General features: G+C 50.2%; 12 protein-coding genes across 12 annotated transcripts; 8 read left to right on the top strand and 4 right to left on the bottom strand.

The window, feature by feature from the left end:
• Positions 1-257: 257 nt before the first annotated feature.
• N7481_012747 (DUF2423 domain-containing protein) lies at positions 258-763 on the bottom strand (the record flags this gene model as incomplete). Its single annotated transcript, XM_057271966.1, has 3 exons — positions 258-406; positions 472-504; positions 589-763. The coding sequence occupies 3 exons, from the start codon at positions 761-763 to the stop codon at positions 258-260; spliced, it is 357 nt and encodes a 118-aa protein (XP_057116154.1).
• Positions 764-1110: 347 nt separating this feature from the next.
• On the top strand, positions 1111-3131 carry N7481_012746 (transcriptional regulator family: Zinc finger MIZ-type; the record flags this gene model as incomplete). Its single annotated transcript, XM_057271965.1, has 7 exons — positions 1111-1258; positions 1424-1627; positions 1694-1765; positions 1846-2162; positions 2221-2326; positions 2393-2618; positions 2681-3131. 7 exons carry the CDS (start codon positions 1111-1113, stop codon positions 3129-3131), a joined length of 1524 nt encoding a protein of 507 aa, XP_057116153.1.
• A 458-nt stretch (positions 3132-3589) lies between these two features.
• Positions 3590-4533, top strand: N7481_012745 (trafficking protein particle complex subunit; the record flags this gene model as incomplete). The annotated part of the gene is made up of 4 exons (XM_057271964.1): positions 3590-3822; positions 3974-4091; positions 4228-4317; positions 4402-4533. 4 exons carry the CDS (start codon positions 3590-3592, stop codon positions 4531-4533), a joined length of 573 nt encoding a protein of 190 aa, XP_057116152.1.
• A 662-nt stretch (positions 4534-5195) lies between these two features.
• Positions 5196-6570, bottom strand: N7481_012744 (malate dehydrogenase; the record flags this gene model as incomplete). Its single annotated transcript, XM_057271963.1, has 7 exons — positions 5196-5336; positions 5410-5554; positions 5608-6070; positions 6137-6224; positions 6288-6377; positions 6463-6494; positions 6558-6570. 7 exons carry the CDS (start codon positions 6568-6570, stop codon positions 5196-5198), a joined length of 972 nt encoding a protein of 323 aa, XP_057116151.1.
• Positions 6571-7638: 1068 nt separating this feature from the next.
• On the bottom strand, positions 7639-8529 carry N7481_012743 (uncharacterized protein; the record flags this gene model as incomplete). Its single annotated transcript, XM_057271962.1, has 5 exons — positions 7639-7810; positions 7936-8060; positions 8133-8156; positions 8282-8376; positions 8478-8529. The coding sequence occupies 5 exons, from the start codon at positions 8527-8529 to the stop codon at positions 7639-7641; spliced, it is 468 nt and encodes a 155-aa protein (XP_057116150.1).
• A 362-nt stretch (positions 8530-8891) lies between these two features.
• Positions 8892-9358, top strand: N7481_012742 (DUF2015 domain-containing protein; the record flags this gene model as incomplete). The annotated part of the gene is made up of 2 exons (XM_057271961.1): positions 8892-8946; positions 9039-9358. 2 exons carry the CDS (start codon positions 8892-8894, stop codon positions 9356-9358), a joined length of 375 nt encoding a protein of 124 aa, XP_057116149.1.
• Positions 9359-9928: 570 nt separating this feature from the next.
• Positions 9929-11230, bottom strand: N7481_012741 (U2 snRNP complex subunit HSH49; the record flags this gene model as incomplete). Its single annotated transcript, XM_057271960.1, has 3 exons — positions 9929-10681; positions 10761-11136; positions 11211-11230. The coding sequence occupies 3 exons, from the start codon at positions 11228-11230 to the stop codon at positions 9929-9931; spliced, it is 1149 nt and encodes a 382-aa protein (XP_057116148.1).
• Positions 11231-11546: 316 nt separating this feature from the next.
• On the top strand, positions 11547-12070 carry N7481_012740 (mitochondrial import receptor subunit TOM7; the record flags this gene model as incomplete). The annotated part of the gene is made up of 4 exons (XM_057271959.1): positions 11547-11605; positions 11692-11792; positions 11873-11909; positions 12016-12070. The coding sequence occupies 4 exons, from the start codon at positions 11547-11549 to the stop codon at positions 12068-12070; spliced, it is 252 nt and encodes an 83-aa protein (XP_057116147.1).
• Positions 12071-12584: 514 nt separating this feature from the next.
• Positions 12585-13684, top strand: N7481_012739 (putative mitochondrial folate carrier protein Flx1; the record flags this gene model as incomplete). Its single annotated transcript, XM_057271958.1, has 3 exons — positions 12585-12702; positions 12781-13035; positions 13110-13684. 3 exons carry the CDS (start codon positions 12585-12587, stop codon positions 13682-13684), a joined length of 948 nt encoding a protein of 315 aa, XP_057116146.1.
• A 752-nt stretch (positions 13685-14436) lies between these two features.
• Positions 14437-15392, top strand: N7481_012738 (uncharacterized protein; the record flags this gene model as incomplete). Its single annotated transcript, XM_057271957.1, has 3 exons — positions 14437-14583; positions 14647-14841; positions 14904-15392. The coding sequence occupies 3 exons, from the start codon at positions 14437-14439 to the stop codon at positions 15390-15392; spliced, it is 831 nt and encodes a 276-aa protein (XP_057116145.1).
• A 631-nt stretch (positions 15393-16023) lies between these two features.
• Positions 16024-16983, top strand: N7481_012737 (Short-chain dehydrogenase/reductase SDR; the record flags this gene model as incomplete). Its single annotated transcript, XM_057271956.1, has 1 exon — positions 16024-16983. The coding sequence occupies one exon, from the start codon at positions 16024-16026 to the stop codon at positions 16981-16983; it is 960 nt and encodes a 319-aa protein (XP_057116144.1).
• Positions 16984-18921: 1938 nt separating this feature from the next.
• On the top strand, positions 18922-20613 carry N7481_012736 (uncharacterized protein; the record flags this gene model as incomplete). The annotated part of the gene is made up of 1 exon (XM_057271955.1): positions 18922-20613. One exon carries the CDS (start codon positions 18922-18924, stop codon positions 20611-20613), a length of 1692 nt encoding a protein of 563 aa, XP_057116143.1.
• Positions 20614-21019: the final 406 nt, after the last annotated feature.

The raw sequence follows: 21019 nt of genomic DNA, 5'->3' as shown, positions 1-21019 counted from the left end.
GACAACTGAATATTTACTGTAGGAATGTAGTAGCATACGGGGTAATACTGTAATGGGAGGTCGATATGGTCAAGGTGAAATAGTTCACGTCTATCAAATGCGAAAGATAGAGACGTTAAAAAATGGGGAGACAAAAAAAAAATAAGCCCGTACCCTCGGGAGACTCCCAACGCCATGGATTCTTCTTCAACCGCATCAAACCCGTCTCGTCCACTTGCTTTTTATTCTTTTGTATGTCCAATCATCACTTCGAATATTCACTTTCTCTTCGAGCCCTTCTTGTCCTTGCCAGAGGTCTTGGGCTTAAACACCATGGAGTTGCGGGGTTTGCGATTGCGCTGCTTTTGCACGCGGCCGGACTTGTGAGATCGAGTTGAGGAGGAGGGCTTAGTATCGACGTCCATATCTATAGAGCCAGTCAGAATTGTATACATAATATCATTTGGCGTGGGGGAAACGGGGCCAACGTACCTTCGCTAGTCGCAGCTGTCTTGCCATCTTGTTCTGCGCGGGGACAAAGAAGTTTAGCGGGGGTTGGGGGCAAGAGGTAGAAATCAAAACCTCGATACGGAGTAGTAACAAACATACCGGCCGCAGAAGATTCCACTTCCATTGCCTTCTTCTCCGGGCGAGGTTGGTCGGCGAGTTCTTGTAGTTTGGTGGCGAGTCGTTCAGTTCGGGCATCGACGACAGGGCCAAAGAAGGACTTGCGAAGGTTGGCGCGGTTGCGCTTGGAGACGCTGGCGCGCACACTCTTGGCCATGATGTCGGTATATGGGTGAGAGAGGGGAGGGAGGGGAGAGAAGGGTGGAAAAGGGTGGACACGAGGGGAGGTTGTGGCCGTGAAAGTCAAATCGGAGTTCCGCAGTAGTTTTTTTTTATCGCAATTTTTTTTATCGCGATAGCCACTGCTCCGTCTTTAGTCATCCAACCTCACCTCTTGCTCGCATCGCGCCCTCTTCCTAAAAGGCCCTGCGCTCAATGTTCTTTGGGGGCGAAACAAGATCTCGGTGACGAGAGGATTGAGATGTATCTGCGCAGATTCTATATTGCAGACCCGGTCGCATTGCATTCCGCTTGACTGTCTCCCCGTCCCGCAGTATTTCCACCATGGCGTCTTCGCAATCGTCGACGGAGGTGCCACATCTGGTAGCGCTCATTAAGACTCTCACCAACCCTCAATTGAAGGATCTTTTGCGAAATGAAGGTCTCGCAGTATCCGGGGTGAAAGCGTCGTTGCAGATCCGAATTATTGACTGTTTGTCTCCTCTGCTCACCCCTCCCCTCCCCCTCTCAATCTCTCTGCGTCAAACCCTCCGCGTTTCGCGCTCCGCCTTCCTTGTCCATGCCATCCTCCACTCCCCCTCAGTCCCCGGTCATACTTCCCTTCCATTTGGTAGATCCTGACTTTCTTTTCAATCAGATCTCGAACGCCTTGCCACATCAGAGGGTAATGACGCGAGATACGATGCGCTCAAACGCCGTGTTTATCAATCGGCAATACCCGGGGCGATGTCATTTCAGTCGACTACCAACTTCCAATCCTCGCAGCCTACACAGCCAACACCACCCCACTCGCGAGCTGCACCTGCCAGCGCCTCGATGGCCCCGAGTTCCCAGCCTCCCGGTAAGTCCAACCGATCGATCGATCGATACGTCTACTTTACTTGCTCGGTGTCTGACTGGTCGCCAGGCCAAATACTTTTCAAGGATAGCCCTTTCTTCACCATTCTAACAAATCTTACACCGGTGGTGGAATGCAAAGGTATTTTATCTCTTTATCTTTTGTCGTCCTGTTTCTTCCGTTTTCCGTCTACATGAAATATCTAACCCAGTCACCGGCAGTCCGCGAGCAAACACGAGATAGCGTAGAACTGAAAGTCATACTCTCCGCATCTGTCGCGTCAGATCTGCAGGCAGATCCAACTCTCCGAGTAATGATCTACTGTGCAGCCGACTCAGGGCTGAAGTCATATACAAAGTCTGATATCGCATTTCCACACCAAGTGGAGCTAAAGGCGAACCTAGATGAAGTCAAGGCGAACCTTCGGGGGCTGAAGAACCGACCGGGAACGACGCAGCCCGCAGACATCACGAATTACATACGGAAGAAACCGAATTATACAAACAATATTGTTATGACTTACGCATTGACGCAAAAGGTAAATTTCGCTGCGGCTACCTGCAAATTGCTATGATTACTTATACATATTCCAACAGAAATTCTTCGCGCTCATCAACCTTGTTCAGTTACACCCTGTAGATGAGCTTGTCGGTCAACTGCAAACGCGGAAGCTCATCTCTAAGGAACAGGTTATTCGAGAAAGTAAGCATGAGCCATGAGCCATCTCCTCCCGAAAGACGGTCTTTCCTGACAGTGCTCTTCTTCAAGTGAAAAATCGTGCCCAGGATTCAGACATCGTTGCAACGTCCAGCGTCATGTCGTTAAAATGCCCATTATCGACTCTCCGAATTCAAGTTCCCTGTCGTTCGATTGTCTGCACACACAACCAGTGCTTTGATGCATCGTCGTTCTTAGAGTTGCAGAAGCAAGCCCCGACTTGGACATGCCCAGTTTGCTCCAAGTCCACAAGCTTCGAATCCCTCCAGGTTGATCAGTAAGTACCACTGTTGTTTCTGACTTTCGTTGCCGTGGCATGTTCTAATTATCAAATGCTAGATATGTTGATGAGATTCTACAATCAACGTCTACAGATGTGGATCAGGTTGTCGTTGAACCTAGTGGAGACTGGACCAACCCAACCGATTCAGACATCGCCAAACCGGGCGGGGCGACACCAGCATCAGACGACGACGATGACGATGACTTGATCGAAATCAGCCAGCCGGGATTCCTCACACCTGTTGTTAAGCAGGAACCCATATCGTCCTCCACAATCATGTTGGAGCGAACGCCCGCGCAGTCTCAGTCCAGAGAGACATCGACGCCGTCTTCTGCGGTTAGGGCTTCAAGCAAAAAGCGTCCAGCTTCTGCTATCATTGACTTGACAGCAAGCGATGATGAAGATGACGAGTCCCCCATGCCTCCAATTAAACGACCAGCTTTGAATTTCGCCGTGAGAGGACTACCACCTCCAGATCATCCTAGGTCATATCCACCGCAATATTGAATTTGAACGTTGGTCGGATAATTAGTCTACGGCTGGGTGTCCTTTTTTTTCCACCTCATGTCTAGTAGGGATTTATTATTTCTTCCCTTCATCTCATGCATCCTGCTGTGGTGTTTCTGGCGTGGATATGGTTATCTCTGGGTTGCTTGCATTCGGGTTAGCTTCGGCGAACAATGATTGGTTTCTATTTTTCCCCTTCCTTATTTCCCATGTAATTTTATTTTCTGTTCCCCGTGTAGATTTAAATAGGATCATATAAGGCACTATCCCCCATTGGTACTATAGTGGCCGCAGCTGAAGCTAGTTGCCTGAGGCGGGTAGAGCGGGCACTGCACTGCACTTCCCTTCCCTTGTCCGCCGACCCGACCCCGAGCCCCAGCCTACCTTAGCCTTGGCAGAACAACTTCCCCAATCCAAACCAACCCAACACCCCTCTCACCCAGATCACGTCGCCCACCATGTCATTCGATGCCTCCGCCTCATTAACGATCTCCGATCCAAACGCGCGCGCTCTCAGCTCCTCATGTTTCGACTTCCTCCTTATAGAATTGGTCCCCATGGCCGAGCGCCTGGCAAAGCAGTTGTCAACGTCAACAGAAGAGACCGAACCCGAAGATGAAGAGGTTAGGGAATCAACTTACTTTCGTCTGGATACTTTGGGATATCGTGTTGGTCAGGGGTTAGCGGAGAGGTATGTGAAGGTTTTGCTGCGCGCGAACTGGGGGCCCAACTCCCTACTCTACTCTACGCTACTCTATGCTCTCCTCTCGCGGGGCGCCGAGTAAATTGAAAAAAAAAGACACGACCGACTAACAAATTCCCCCTTTGTCTTGCTATTACAGGTTCTCTCGAGATCGCCCTCGTTTCACCGATAACCTCGACGTCATCAAATTCTTGTGCAAGGATTTATGGACCGTTCTGTTCAGAAAGCAGATTGATAATTTGAAAACAAACCACCGAGTGCGTTCACCGCAAAGCTTCCCCCGCCCCGAGCTCCCAGGGCTTTTCCAGAGGGTAGCTCGAGCTTGCATACCCAAATCCAACTCAAAACACGATAGCAAAGCGGGCTAGGCTAATACAGTTCTTTCGGTTGCAGGGTGTATACGTCTTGACAGATAGCGCATTCCGACCCTTTGCGAGGATGAGCATGGCTGCACGAGGTGATGCGGTATCAATGGCGCAAGCGGTACGTTACCACATTAGTCCTCAAGAGAGAGAGACTTTTGCGAAACTCCCGCAATCGAATCCAAACTAACCATCCTGTTGCTAGTATCTCTGGTTTCCCTGCGGAGTAATTCGAGGCGCATTAGCGAACCTTGGAATCAATGCCACTGTGCAAGCAGAGACGTCGGAATTGCCGGGAGCTACGTTCCAGATTAAGACTGTTCAGGCGAGGCCTTGAGGCAATGGGTGATTACAATCGCAACGCCTACGCCCCTCTCCAGGCTGGCCTGGACTGGACTGGACTGGACTGGACGCAATCATATCACATCACATCACATAATGGACATAAGCGCTTGCATTGCAGCACAACGCAAATAAAGCCCGCTCTCCAGCTGGACTGGACTGGACTGGTTTACCTCACGCTTTCCCTCCTTACGAAAAACTGCCCCTTTCCTTGGATTGGATTGGATTGGATCTCAGGGCCTTCTTTTTACATAAGGTATGAAGGACCCTAACTATGATGCCGGGCCGGGTTCAATCGACTACGGAAACTAGAGTACGGGGTTATGTGTATAAATGGGGTGGGAGAATATCTTTAATATCTTTGCTTTGCATGCATAATAGCCGCTTTCTTTGAATACCCATAAAACACTAACCAGGGCGGAGAGCATCGTCTCGCCTCTTGTTATATTTCTCTTTGATCGTTCATAACCTCATGATATCACGCTTAGAGCCTATCTTCGGGAGCCACAATAATTAGCAATGATCTGACACTTGATGGGAATGCGGACTTGGGAGGTGTGGACCAGTCAAGGAAAGGAATACACATCACAAAACAATTCAATCAAAAACACTCGATGCGTAGTGGAGAGGAAGGGGAAGGAGAAGGGGAAGGGAGTATTACTTTGGGGGAGGGTTCTTGACGAACTCAACACCCTTCTCGATGTTGCCCTTAAGACCAGTGACGCAAGCTGCCAGGAGCTTCTTCTCCTGCTCGGTGATGCCATCGAGGATGTTGATGGCCTTCTCGGCACCGTTGGGCTGTATCGTTTTCGTTAGCGTATGGTACTATATTGTATACAAGGTCTCAAGTTCGTCATGGAGGGTCACTTACGCCGAGCTCGACGGGAGTAGAGAAGAAGTCGACACCGGTGGCCTTGGCGATCTCAGCACCACCCTCGACACCGGGCAGGTAGACGAAAGTAGGCTCGACAATGCCCTTCTCGCCCTTGGCGGCCTTGATAATGGCCTCGGTGAAGCTATTCAGATGTCAGTGGTGGGCAAGTCAGCGCTAAAAAAGAAGTAGACATACCGGAAACCAGCAAAGGCCATGGACAGAGTAGCGGAACCAGCACCATCCTTAGCCTTGACAACCTCGTCACCACCGAATTGGACACGGTTGATCAGAGCATCGTAGCGGTCAGCGGGGATCTTGAAGCCAGGAGCGACCTTGCTGAACAGAGGAACAATGGTCTCGCCGGAGTGACCACCGATGACGGGGACGGTGGCCTTGGAGGGGTCCTGCAGACCGGAGAACTCCTGGGTGAAGGTCTCGGCGCGGACAACGTCTAGGGTGGTAACGCCGAACAGGCGCTTGGGGTCGAAGACACCGGCGGCCTTGAGGACCTCGGCGGCAATGGGGACGGTGGAGTTGACGGGGTTGGAGATGACCAGGGTGAAGGCCTTGGGGCTGAACTCGGCGATACCCTTGACGAGATCGCGGACGATACCGGCGTTGATCTTGAAGAGGTCATCACGGGTCATACCGGGCTTGCCTATATAGGGCTGGAGTCAGTAAATGCAGATGCGAGGGAAAATCTAGGTATGGAGAGATCACTCACGGGGAATACCGGCGGGGATGACAACGACGTCAGCACCGGTCAGGGCGTGCTTGAGGCCATCGTCCTTGGGGAGGTAGCCGGTGATTTTCTATGAATGCGTTAATATAGTTGTCCAGGTGTCCAGGTGTCATGCTCCGGGATAATAACATACGGCAACGGAGGAGATGTGAGAGAGATCGGCAGTGACACCGGGGGTGTTCACAACATCGTACAGAGCAAGCTCATCGACAAGAGGGCACGCCTTCAGCAGGAGAGAGAGAGAGGCTTCAAGATTATTAGCTTTGATCACAAGGAATTGGACAGTGGAGGATGGATGGAGAGCTAACCTGGCCAATGCCGCCAGAGGCTCCGAGAACAACTAGAGAGCATATGTTAGAGAGGGGCGGGGTTCAATTCAATTCAAGATGAAGATAGAACTTACCAGCCTTGACCATGATGATGGTTTATTAGATGAGATGAAGGTGGAGTAGAGGGGGGGGGATAGATGGATGGGGATAGGAGAAAGATGTTGGGGGGGGAAAGTGAGCAAATATAAAGGCACGAGGGGAAGGTGGGAGAGAGGGGCATATGAGGGGCAACCCCGGAGTTACCCAGACCAGCTGCAAGCAGTTGGGACCAACTGGTGACTTGCGATTTGTTTCGGCAGCCGCTTGTTCCAAAGTGGATCGTCGTCCTTGCCAGAAGCTACACCGAAGCGCCTTATGCGTCTGTTTGCACGGCCGTTCTAGTTTAGTTCTTCCGTTGCTTTTCCAGTGTACATTGTGTATATCCTAGTACATCTGTACTCCATATACCCAATTGAGGTACGGAGTACAGAACATACATACCCAAAATACCAATTGCCGAACTCACTGGAAAACATTCCCCGTGTCACAAGTCCATATCCCAGGGAAATTGCCGCCGTTCCGGCCGTTCTCGTGCTACCCTTGTGATTCCCCGATAACTTGGGCTCCGTCACCCGGGAAAAGGCGGGACCTCAAGAGTTCCCACGGTAAACCAGATGTCATCATCGAACGTACCTTGTGTTAATTAGGTGCCTATAGGTCATTCCATACCTATCGATTGCTTACACTACTGTACTTGGTCACAGTAGACCCGCTCTACCGTGCCCCGAGGCTCTTTACCGTGAGCTCGGCCCGATTGTCGGCTGGTACATATTGGTATCCAGATCCATGAGTGTAGGATGATTACTTTGCCGGGTCCCGGTTTGTGCTGTTCAATGTAGAGGGTTCTTTTGGATTGAAAATACTCCTCTCCCTTTCTCCTCTCTTTCTGATTCTTTTAAAAGATCGGAGCAAAAGGTTCGTTCGTGATCCCTCCCTTCCAGCCTCCGGGAGAGTGTCACTGTCGCTAGATTACACGGAGGCCTGTGTCCTCATCCAGCCCGTGGTTTCATAGAAGAATGTAGGATCCCCCATCATAATCAAATCCACCACGATTCATTTTTCCCTTCCCTTCCCAATTCTCTCATTCGTCACTGTTATGTTCTGGATGAGTCGAATTTACTCGGCCTTCTCGGCAACCTCGGCCTTGGAGCCACGGGGCTTGCGGGCGGGGGTCTCCTTCTTGGCCTTCTGGGAGCGGCGGACAGCAGAGACACGGGCAACAGCCTCCTCGCGGAGATCAGCGCGGTAACCGTGCTGGGCGGTCTTGTCGGCAACACCCTTGTAGATCCTGAGTAGAGAAAAATTCGAGGTCAGCTTTGCTTTCCTTCCGCGCGTGGTGTGGCGTGGCATAGCATCGCTTGCGATAGGCTATTCCATATGCCAATTGGGGTGGTTTGTTCGATTTAGCCTTACTTGCGGGTGCCGGCGTTGGGGCCGTAGGTGACGGTGACCTGGTTCTGAGCGGGCTTGTTGGGGTTGGAAGCCTTCTTGGTGGTCACAGCAACGCCGCCATTCTCGGTGGCCTGGACACCAATGGCCTAGGTTTGGGAATTCAAGTTAGAACATTGTATTGGGGTGGGTTGTGTTGCGAGTATCGATATGATATGTACCTTGGTGTTGGCGAAGCCGGAGTACTAAAGTTTCCAATCCAATCGTTAGCCCCATGTTCAAAAATGATATATCATCATCCAAGCCCAAATTGCTTGCTTTCCTTTCCTTCCCTTTCCTTTCTGCGGGGAATTCATCGGAGATCCCATACCTTGAAAGAGTGCTTGTTGACCAGGTTCAGGGGGTCGCGGGAGAACTGGGAACCACCACCGGTGTTACGGCGAACCAGATAAGAGTTCTGGTTACCTGTAGTAATTCAAAAATCACCATGTCAGTCGAATGTCATCCTTTCTTAACTGCCTCCTCCACAAGGCGAAATTCAAACTAATGGGAAATCGGGAGCGTACGGGTGATCTGCCAGACCAGGTCGTTGGAGACGTTTGTGCGTTCGGCGGCCATTATGACGGTATGCTGGAATCGAATGGATTAAAGAGGGAATCGAAGATCGGACTATGGCGAGCTCGTAGGGTCTCGAAGTGTGCGATGCGCGCTGAGCTCTCGCTAAGCGGGCCGCTTTAGGAATAGAGTGTTGGCCTGACCCGTCAGGCTTCAATATCCGTCATTTATGTACATTATGTAATGTACAAATGTGGCTAGTGTGGCCCAGAGTATAGTGGCTAGTGACTGCGACTTATCGCATAGGCAAGTTATCGCGCGTCTTTTGACGTCTTCTAGGCAGCTAAGCTCTCTTCGATATCACCCCTCTCCCTGGGCGCAAACTCCGGCCCTGGCATACACGCATCAGAATAATCTCGTTCAAAATGACTTACTTTCTTTTCTACACTCTGGTGTTCTTCGTCATCTTATCAGGAACAGGTAAGTGGGAGATTATCCGCCCTTCCCCGGATTTCCCGGAACCAGACCGGTCCTGATCTGATCATTTGAATTATCCTAACCAAATATTGCAGCACTGTATCTCACTCGATCGCGATGGCTACCCTTATTACCGATCCCAGATCACATCTACCACCGCCTCCCGTCGAGTTTCACATCTGACCTGGAAAACGGCCTGAGCTCATCGCAGTTCGATATTGCGGCCAATATCGCTGATGGGGATACCCGCGCTGGCCTGGACGCAAGAGCGAAGGCGGAAATTAGAAAGATCATGAAGAACAGGAGGGTTAACTTCGATGAGGCGCGGCGCATTTATACCGAACAGCGATTTGCGAAGAATAATATTGGGCCGGATGGGCGGCCGAGAGATCCGAAGTTTGTCTCGTTTTCTTGATTGAGATAAAGCTCTTAACTGCTTACGCTGCATCTTTTCTTTTTCCTTTCTTTTTTTCTTTTCTTTATCGAGCGAAGCTAAGCTCTTTTTCTTGTCATTGACTTGCTACTCTCATTATTATTATCGACATTGATATCATTTCCTTTCGCTTCCCTAGATATGCACTGGGTTTCTGATCGTCTAGTCTTGTCCTCCAGTCTTGGGTGTTTGCCTGTCAGCATGCTATATAGTTCCAAGTCATGCGTGCTTAGAGATATTACCTCTTGATCCCTGCAGTCGGATACAGCTACTCCTACGTGCACCATATTATCGTAATTCTTTTGGTTCATTAAAAGTAACTTTACTTGAGACTTTTTCAACTAAAGTCGTGGCTTAATCCCTCGTCCTGGACTTGTATCAAAGCCTTAATAGTGAGCCCGGGCAGCATTTTGCAAGGCCATCATATCTTGTCAATCAGAAACCCAGCGATAGACATAAGTCAAAGTCCCAATGTCTCTGCCGGGTTGCGATCCCTATTCTGAAGGCAGGGGTGCGAATGTCATTGAAATGGGATCAGATTGGGTGCCATTCTTATAGGGTCTTGACGCAGGTCCGGAAGGGAAGACCCATCACAAAATCAGTTCCAATGAGGGTATCGAGAGTGACGAAAGGGCTAAAAGTCGGAAAATTCCAAGATAACTCATACTCATCGGCCATTTCCATATCCAGCCTGCTGGAAGCCAGGCGGTAACGGAGGAGGCGCACCGGTGGCACCTGTTGGCGGAACGAACCCTGGAGGCGCAAATCCTGGCGGTGGTTGCTGCGGCGCGGCATTATACCCCGGAGCCCCGTATGCCTGGGGACCACCGTATCCCACTTGAGAAGGCGGCGGTCGAGCCGGTAAACCCGGTGGCGGAGCAGCAAGAGAAGGGGGAGCAGCACCAGGCGGCGCGGCTCGCATTTGCGGAGGAGGAGGAACATTTTGGTATCCCATCGGAGGCATACCTCTCCCCACTCCCAAATCAGGAGTCGGTGGGGGGCCAGTGCTGACGGGCCGTGAGCTGTCACCATTTGGAATTCCTGGAGGTGCTCCGGCGGGGGAACGACGATCTGCTGGGTCGGTTGCTGGATGTTGTGCTTCCGAGCTTGTGTCGCTAACATTCGCTCGGCTTCGTCACCGTGGCGCTCGCCCTTGCCGTCCTTCTTGTAGGCATATTGAACGGTTACTTGTTTGTTCATCAGAATCTGGCCGTTCATGTTGGCGATGGCAGAATCGGAGGATTCGAAGTCGGCAAAGGAAACGAATCCGTAGCCCTTGGAGAGGCTGTTGTCGTCGCGAGCAACCTAGAAGAAAGAAAGAAAGTGATTAGTTCGATTCGGACGGAGTACCATGTTCGCACGAAGAGAGGAGAGTGATTCTTACCTTGGGTAGGTTGACCAAATTGCCGAAACGGCTGAAGGTGTCATAGAGCATTTGCTCCGAGACCATTGGGTCTAAGTTTCCAACGAAGAGTTCTGCCCCGATTTCCACGGACTTCTGTTTGTCTGCCGATGCCTTGTTCACACGGATTGGTTTGCCAAACAAGCGAATTCCATTCATAACTCTCGAGGCATACTCCGCATCTTCCTCGCTAATAAATTCGACGAACCCATATCCTTGATGCGACTGCGTCACGCGGTCTTTTGGTAGGTGGACATTCACGATGCGCCCAGCTTGGAGCATGAGCTCCCATACTAGGCTGTCTGAAGCTCGTTCGTCCAAATTACCAATATATACCGTCGCCTCCTTGTCTTGTTCCCTGTCAATGTGTTAGTTCTGCTTTTCCTTGGCTGGTCTGCGATCAGAAAGGGGGGGGGGGTATTGGTTTCGTACCAATGCCTTGCGCCGGACATCACGTCGGGAGGTCAATCGAAAAACTGTGATAGCCTATGAGATGAAATCGGTCTGGCCTCTAATTGTCAAGATTTGTAATTATCGACTTGTCCTTGTGGGGTGGGAAGAACGCGTCAGGTTGGGAGAGGGTAAGGATGGGTAGAAGCTGGGAGCTTGGATGATCATGGGGTTTTCCGACTGCCGAAAACTTTTGATTTGAGCCACCTTCCGCTCCCGCGACGTCCTCTTCTCCATCTACCCAACTCGACTTCCTACCAACGGATTCCATTCGCTCACACCATTTACTCCTTTCTCTACACTCACACATTCTTCAAAATGGTTCAGTTTTCCGAAGAGACCAAGGTTAGCCATCTCCATCGATTCTGCAAACACCTGTACATGAAGACTAACCGTGACTTCTTTTCGCCATTAGGAACGTGTTTCCAAGGTTATTGATATCTCCCGCGTCGCCATTCACTAGTGAGACCTATACCGATACCGATAGCATATTCTGCTTGTTCCACGACCAGGCTAACATACTGCGACCTGCCAGCGGCTACCTGCCTCTCATTGTCTACCTTGGTATGTTTCGTCGATGCCCCAAGAACCACTCTCCGTCTCTCCTATACGTTCAAAGTGACTAATGTGATTGAAATCAACAGGCTACTCATACAGCGAGCCCAAGCCCTCCCTGTTCAAGTATGTTTGATCCGATCCGATCCTACGCGAGCCAGCCCCGGACCCTCCCCGAACCCTCTCCCTCAATTCGCCCAAGTCACATTTTGAGATCTAACATTATGATTAGGCTTTTCTCCCCCTGGCTTAAATCCGACAGACGCACATTCAGGATGATGGACTAGATATGTGAGAGATGCCAGTGTGTCTTGGGAAAATGGGTCCCCCAGCCTTGACTGGCCAGAGATCCTTCTCCGAGAGATAGGATCTTGCTGGAAACCACAATATCTGAGCACTGTGAGGTCGGGTTATGCTATGAAATATAACCCACCATTTGTATTTTTAAATCAATCGATTATAATCATCTACCTGTCGCTTTTATGTTCCGTTTGCAATTGGCCGCGCGATCACTCTACCATTCCGTATGCCACAATTTACCTTGACACTCCCTCCAGTCTTCCCGTATATGTATCGTGCGCAATTACTTTCTCTTCCACTGCTCCCTGTATCCTCCAGAAGATAGCGCAATATCCGTACGAATGCTCGATTGCTCGACAGTTTGAACGCGCTTACCTTGGGCCGTGACTCCGTCATCTTCCGCGGACCGCCTGGCAAAACGAACCCACTTGCACAACCACCCTCATACACCACCACACCTGCTCTTTCTAACTTCCGACGCGCTTCGGTTGGGGGACTTTCATGACTGGTCAGAATGGCCTCTCTTCATCTGTTGTGGAGACCGTAGCAGGATTCACAGCAGGTATAGCTTCGACAATTTCCCTCCATCCACTAGACTTGGTCAAGATCAGACTCCAAGGTATGTCTGCAAATTACCCCCTCCCCGAAGGTCCATTTCATGCGGTCAGCCCTGGTCTAACATTCTTGGCGTGTATAGTTGATCGATCTCATTCCTCACGTCTCGGCAGCTCGTTACGTATTATCCGTCAAATCGCGCGTCATGAGGGTGGCCTCGCGGCGTTTTACAGAGGATTGGGTCCGAATCTGGTCGGAAACTCGACTGGTTGGGGCCTATATTTCCTGTGCTACGGCAGCTTGAAGGATATTGTTGGTAGATACCGAGCACGAGATGGAGATGGGGGGTCAGGCCCACTGACATCTTCGGACTACTTTCTGACATCGGGAACTGCAGGTATGTTATGCTTCCGAAGCTTGAGCCCGCCCGAAGAAGAGTCGTATGGTTACGATTCTAATATAGAAACACAGGGATTATCACTTCGGTCCTCACAAACCCAATATGGGTAATCAAAACCCGAATGTTATCCACCGGCTCCCAGGCCCCGGGCGCATATACTTCACTCTCATCCGGGGTAAAGCAGATCTATGCAACCGAGGGCATAAAGGGGTTTTATCGCGGTCTCGTACCGGCTCTTTTCGGTGTTAGTCACGGTGCTCTTCAATTTATGGCATATGAACGACTTAAAATTCTTCGATCGAATTCAATGCGCCTGGATGATCCCGTGGAAAAGGGGATGAGTGACAGTGACGAGGCGAAGCCGGGCCTTGCGCGACTTGGAAATATTGATTTCTTCGTGCTCTCTGGTTTGTCCAAGGTCTTTGCTGGTTGTGTCACGTATCCGTATCAAGTTGTCAGATCCCGGTTACAAACATATGAGGCTCATTTATTGTACCGTGGGACGACGGATGCTATGAAGCAGATTTGGGCGAAGGAGGGATTCGCGGGCTTCTATAAGGGGCTCGGTCCGAATTTGTTTCGTGTGTTGCCGAGTACATGGGTTACTTTCTTAGTTTATGAAAATATGAAAATATTCTTAAGTTGAGGTAGATTCTCAATCGATCTATCTATCAAGAAGAAACCCCCTTCCACCAAACAATGATTTCAGCACCCATTTCAAAAGATATTCATTTATTTGTCGTATATTTAGTTGCTCGGAATCACCATGCCGCTTCAAAGTTTCCAAGACAATGGAATCCTCATGCTCAATTGCCACGTCAATCATCTTTTGAGTGACCTTAATTTTCTCTGTTCGACTCAGTATAAGCTCGAATGATTCGATGATTCGCCGTGCCCTGATTCCAGGGAGTCCAGGACTATTTTCTGTTGCAAGAAATTCTCCAAAAGAAAAAGCAAGGTGCGTCCTCTGACTTGACGGCGGTGTCCATGATCTATTGGTATAAACCTTTATCCTCAAGGCGATCTAAATCTGGCCTAGAATCCTGAATGGCCTTGTAAATGACTACTAAAGACATCTTTGATGTTCGGTTTTGTCGTTCATTCCTAAAATGTTACGACAGTCAGCATGGCGCAAAGTTCTGAGTCCATATAAACCGTGCCACTTATCTATGTTCTCTAGTTGCAGGGCCTGTCAATGAACACAGGTCCATTTTTCAATCCGTTGAGATATATTGCGAACGAGATATCCAAGTACAGGCGAGTCCAGTACGTCTTGCTAATCCCAACGAGGAGTTCTAGGACCGGCTTGTATCTTCCACCAAACTAAACTATTTTACCCCACTTTGCTTTACACCAACCACTTCAGCTCTCATTGCACTCAGATCAACGATATTCACCATGGACGCCCTCCCTATTACTGACCTTTCGACAAAGCAGGACCCCGCAACGGTTGCAACGTTGCGACATGCACTACGTAAATACGGCGCCTTTCGTTTATGGGCCCCCGAACTGAAGCAGGCAGTTGCTGGAGGCCTATTGCGCGAGGTCGGTTTCAATTCCCCGATGCCGACCTTTACTTTTGGTTCAGTTCATATTAACATTTCCTAGGCCCGAGACTTTTTTCAGCTCCCAAATGAAATAAAACAACGAACAAAAGGGTATTCAGGCTTTGGCACGGAACTCATTCGTGGAACTACGCCAATACCAAAAGAAGGCATCAACTTCTTTCGGAAGAATGACCAACGAGATGGTTGCATTCCTCCCCCAGCCGAGCTTTTTCGCTCTGTCATAGCAATACATGATGTAGGAACTTCCGTTCACCTCCCCAAAATATCAAATGCTCGTACTCATTTTGTGAACATCAGAACTGGAAGCGCTCTCAAGACCAGTTGTTTAACTTAGTCTTTTGTGACGTTCTCGAGTCGGATATACCCTTGACGGGGACTCCGACACTTGACTATGAGTCGGTAGGCATACAATATTATAGCCCTCAACGGATGATCACCCGGGGCGGCGATTATGCTCCTCCGCACATGGACGGTGGCACGCTTACGATATTGATTCGGGAGGATGACGATAGTGATGGGTTAGAAGTTGCGGACCTTGAATCCACAGAGGAGCTTGGTAGCGACGGTGTAGGTCGCGAAGCTGATTTTTTGCGTGTTCCTGCGGCTCCAAATGAAGTGGTTGTATTGGCAGGAACTCGATTGCAGCGTATACTGGGGAGAACCAAGGCTCGCGCCTGCGTGCACCGAGTTGTTGGCCCAGGCCAGAAACCTAGCACGAAAGATCGGGTTAGCGTTGGAATATTTCGTGCCAGTGCTCCTCCTCCTCCTCCTCCTCTCCCTGCTTAGAGATGCCGCCGTGAGAGTTAATATCAATTATTGCGAAGTGCCTATCAGGTACGAGCCATGTTGCAATGGTTTCTATGTACAAAGGAAGTCCTTAGTAAAGTCAGCTGAGTGTAGATATCGCGTGAGTATACCCTTTAACTAGTAGTTACTAGATAACTTTAAGTTAAAGTTACCTTCTAGACAGTTACCTATAATCTAATTACCTCAGAACATCAATTACAATTGATATCCTCCAGTCTTTACCTATACCGAAGGGTACATTTGTGGTACATTTGCTATGTTTGCTCTCTTTGCACTCGTGGCTTGGCAGCTGGCAACTTCCCTTCTTACCTTCTTCTCTCGCCATTTGCCTTTTCACCTTACCTCACCCTCCATCGCCCACCGGTCGCCCCACTCGCAACCCTTCTCCGTGACGTCCGTCAAAATGCGTGGTTCTCGGCTTCTCGGTTTTAGTCGATTCCGCCGAGCCAGGCTACTAGGGGAAGAGCACACTTATCGCCGTCCAATCTCCGGTGCATCACTTCGTCATGGCTTGCTGCCTGCCACCGAAAGACCTACTTAAATCCGCAGTTTCTTTTTTCGATTTCAGACGGTGCAATTAATTATCCACTCTCTTGAATAATCCGACAAGATGCCGGGTTTTCTCTACTCCCAATTCTTCGTCCGCCCGTCCTACCCTGAGCAGTCCTTCGCTGATCAGACGGTGCTCGTTACCGGCGCCAACGTCGGCCTCGGACTTGAAGCGGCCCGCCATGTCGTTCGGCTAGGAGCCGCCCGCGTTATTCTGGCAGTGCGCAATGTACCTGCCGGCGAAGAGGCCAAGAAGGATATCGAGATATCGACCGGTCGGTCCGGTATCTGTGAGGTGTGGGAAGTTGACCTGGCCTCCTACAAGTCGGTTGTATCCTTTGGCGATCGTATCACCAAACTAGCCCGACTCGATGCGGCCATTTTAAACGCGGCAGTTGCAACTTCCAAGTTTGAGGTAGCCGAGGGTTTTGAGCGTACTATTACCGTGAACGTTATCAATAATTTGTTACTCTCGCTCTTTGTCCTTCCAGTGCTAAAGGCTACCGGCAAGAAGATTCCTGAGAGCCAGCCACGCCTCGCATTCGTGGTCAGCGAAGTCCATGCCTGGGCCAGTCTCCCTGAGTGGAAGTCTGATCACATCCTCCAGACCCTCTCCGATCAGTCAACAGCAAAGATGGACGAGCGCTATCCGCTATCGAAACTCCTTGAAGTACTATTAGTCCAAGAACTCGCTGGGCGAGTACGTGGATCAGAGGTGATTATCAACATGATCAACCCTGGCCTCTGCCATTCGGCCCTAGGACGCGAGCTTGGGTGGTCATTCTACCTATTCAAGCTGGTTGTCGCCCGCTCCACCGAGGTGGGATCGCGTACTCTAGTCGCAGGAATCACCAGCGGGCTCGAAAGCCACGGCGCGTATATGAGCGACGGACATGTTGAAAATACGGCACTTTCTCCATTTGTGCGTAGCGAAGAAGGTCGACAGGCCCGCATCAAGCTGTGGGACGAAGTCTCCACTATCTTGGAGGGTGTGCGGCCAGGAATTATGCAGAACGTATAGACGACTACGGATATCTATCCATCAACCGTCAACCATCAATGTATCATGACTAAGTAATAACAATACCACTCTATTATATACTCGCTTGAACAGACAATATTGCCAATGCAAGCCTATTGGACTCAGTATCTAGCTCCTAGCCTACCACCTCATATTATGCCAAAATCATCTGTCAAGGGAATTGACTCGCAATTTTCTAAACACCAAAGTTACTGCTTTGCATGCCGTAGACTCTATTTTGCAGCCTGGCATGGCCATGGAGGGTTTCAATATAAGAACTAGAACCATATGGTTCTTTTGTGGTACTTACTCTAGATAATTCGCGGAGAGGAATCTCGAAAATTAGCATGAGCATCCAGTCCCTTCACATCTACAAGGTAACCCACCCCACATTTCATTATTACCATCTCTCGACCCCACTGAGCCTTGTACCGGCTCGGGCTGCAAATGGCGGGGACCGTCCACAAAATCCTCGACGCCTCCTGGAGATATCCTGCTGGAATTAACTTTCTTTTCCCCCGAAGGCGCAGAAGTAAGAGTCAGTTCCGTGGTCCTCTATGGATTCCACTGCAATCTTGTTTACTTCGGAGGAACCTCGAAGCGACGGTCCTTGCCTTGCAAGCAAGTATTCTAGAACTGCTTGGCAGGGGGTCCTTGCTAAGACACTTGGTGACGGCGTGTGGACGAAAATTGCCGTGTCGGCATGCATGACCCCAATTTCTCCAATCCGCCCCAGCATTGGTGAGATCATGCCGTTCCCTTGGCGTCGGGGGCTCGGAATATTCTCGGCAAAACTTTGTGTCGGGCGTTTGTATCACGCTGCTTTTCTTGTATTTTGCTGCCGTTAATTCTTCCTGGAATGCTCAATATTCAAAAGAGTCTAATTTGCCTAACAGTTGAATATCATCCACGGATCGAAGGTATACTTACACTTCAAAGGGGATATCCATATTGGTCAGATGCAGAAGCTTTTGGCTTTTTAGTGTTTTAGAACCTTGTTCTGCCTCCTGATCATGTTGTCGCCCCCATGGTGCCGAAGAAATTGAAAAACTTGGCCTGGGGGCTTTTTTCTTGGCTTACTATGTGGTTAAATCGATATTAGCCCCTAACGGATCAGCCCAGATTCTGTTTCGGTATCTCGGTCAGGCATTCTCGGCTTCGATTTCCTGGGGTTTGAGTTCCGATCGGGCAGATTTCGGAGAATATATAGTCGGGGCCCCAGTCAACCCCGGTCCTGCTGAGCCGTCCGACTCAGTAATTGGGTGTGTTTGCCCGTAACTTTGCCCGTGCCTGTTCCTTCCGAGCGGGGGGCGAGGAAGGTTTTTGTCGGTATCAGTCGGCTCAGAGTACTCCGTATTGAGGCGTCTCTCCTCTATTACTCCATCTAGTTTGGCATGTTGGGTCTTGAGGTTCCGGCCATACCAACAAGGACAGGTATTCTGTTTTTTGACAACCCTACTTTTAGCTGTTCAACAACCTCGAACCTCGAGCCTTCCACTATTGCTGTGATTAAAATAGCCCTAACTCTTCCTCGACGGTCTGGGTAGGATTTATAGTCGTTGGACGCATTGCTTCCATCATGTAGATGCTGGGGCAGCCACTAGTGCTTGGCAATGTTGGACCTGATACGCAGCATTCCCTGTGCTTCTCCACAAAGCCCCATAATAATACAAGCCTGATACATATGCAACAAACCTTTCCAGAGAAGAAAAAAAAAGTCTTCATTGGCGGAGACTCTGGGGACCTGTGGGGTCTGGGGCACGGAAGCCGGGGATTGGGGAGAGGTGCCTCGTAGTAAACTCTCCCATAGACAAACTTTTCGGCGAAACAGGGATTATATAGAGGGCAACGGGGTCGCCTCACCTACCTTTCTTTTCTCTCTTCCATTCTGACCCCCCACACTATTATTTTGTCATATTGACTCGACCGACTCTCGAAATGAGCGAAAAGTTCGAGGAAAAACCTGATGCCATTGGCAAAGAGTTCAGCGATGAACTCACGCCCGAGGAGCGTGAGCATGAGATCGAGACACGCGACCTACAAAGCCACCAGTATCTCGCCAACGAATCACTGTATGACCGGATGGCCTTCGCGCAGATACCAGTGCACATGAAGAGCCCTCGCACGCTAGTTATCACACTGGGCGTGTTCGCGGCGTTTAGCGGCATGCTGAGTGGGTTAGACCAGTCGGTGATTTCGGGCGCGTTGCCTGGTATCCGCAAGCATTTCATCGCGTCAGGCGAGTGGGCGAGCATGGACGACCCGAAACTGGCCACCGACATTTCGCTGATTTCTTCACTGATGCCGCTAGGCGCAATGGCCGGGGCGATCATCATGACGCCGCTGAACTACTACTTTGGACGCCGCAACTCGATCATCATCTCGTGTCTGTGGTACACACTGGGCGGTGGACTTTGTGCAGGCTCCCGCAGTGTGGCCATGCTGTTTGCAGGCCGATTCATTCTCGGCATCGGTATCGGAATCGAAGGTGGATGTGTCGGTATCTACATCTCGGAATGTGTGCCGCCAGAGGTGCGTGGCAACCTGGTGTCGGTGTACCAGCTGATGATCGCATTCGGAGAAATCATCGGATACGCCGCCGGTGGTGTATTCTTTGGCGTACCGTCAGGAAGCTGGCGCTGGATGCTGGGCTCGTCTCTCTTGTTTTCGACGATACTCCTGGTTGGAATGGGCTTCCTGCCAGAATCACCGCGGTGGTTGGTATCCAAGGGCAAGTATGGGCGCGCGTGGCAGGTGTGGAAGTCGCTGCGCAACATGGCGGACCCGAAAAGCCTGGACGAGTACGTTGCGATGGAACTCACAGTCAAACATGATGTCGAGTTTGCCGCGAACGAGAAATGGCACAAGAGGTACCTGGAAGTGGTCAGGCAGCCGCGCAACCGACGGGCGCTTGTCTATGCCACTGCCATGATCTTTTTCGGGCAGATGACGGGCATCAATGCGGTGATGTACAACATGTCAAACTTGATGGCCAAGATGAACTTTGATGACCGCGAGTCAGTGCTGATGTCGATGGTGGGCGGTGGCGCATTGTTCTTGGGAACAATTCCTGCCGTGTTCACGATGGACAGGTTTGGACGACGCGTGTGGGCACAAAACATTGTGATGTTCATCGTGGGTCTGGCGCTAGTGGGCGTCGGCTACCTATACACGGACAGTGGTCTCGATTATTTCAATGAGCACAAGGCAACTGCCTTGGGCTTGTTTTTCTCCGGTCTGGTGATATACATGGGGTTCTTCGGGGCGTATTCGTGCCTGACCTGGGTAGTCCCAGCGGAGAGCTTTGATTTCAACACCCGCAGCCAGGGCATGGCAATCTGCTCTGTATTCCTTTATCTGTGGTCATTCATCGTGACATACAACTTCGAAGGGATGCAGAAGGCTATGACCTACACCGGCTTGACAATCGGTTTCTTCGGCGGCTTGGCCGCAATAGGCTTCTTTTACCAGCTGTTCTTCATGCCCGAGACCAAAGACAAAACATTGGAGGAGATCGACGAGCTGTTTCTGATGCCGACAAGTAAGCTGGTTGCGCTGAACACAAGTAATCTGGTCAAGCGCTTCCGCCCGCGACACAGGCCGGAGCAGGTCGACGGCCACGACGCCTAAGACTTGTCCTTTTCACCTACCAGAATAACGTTCATGGAACCGACACAGAGTGACAAGGCTACTCAATTTGAATGTAACGAAAGCATGAGAACCAATCCACCGCCTATTGGCGAAAACATTTTGATTTGATAGAAAACCAAACTCTCTCAGTAGATCCATCGCTGCCATTCCGTAGCACATGTTGTCCTGCCAAAGAGGAAGCAATAGCGTAGAGCGAGAATCTGTATATCTGATAAAGAAATTGTCCATCCATGCGAAGCATATTATTTGATCGAGACTCGATTTTTGATTCTCACATTTTACAATCCTGACATAAGAAACATCAAATTCTTCAGTATATGTGGCCATATATTGGGCTTTCACTAGTTATAGAGTTTGCCCCATGGATAGGGAACTACACCCCCCT

This window comes from Penicillium waksmanii (assembly GCF_028829765.1).
Source record: "Penicillium waksmanii strain IBT 27052 chromosome Unknown utg000010l:1.0-3698451.0:1.0-3701458.0, whole genome shotgun sequence".
NCBI classification, from domain to species: Eukaryota; Fungi; Ascomycota; class Eurotiomycetes; order Eurotiales; family Aspergillaceae; genus Penicillium; species Penicillium waksmanii.
Note: the sequence above shows the minus strand (reverse complement) of the source record. Positions and strands in the feature narration are given on the sequence as shown.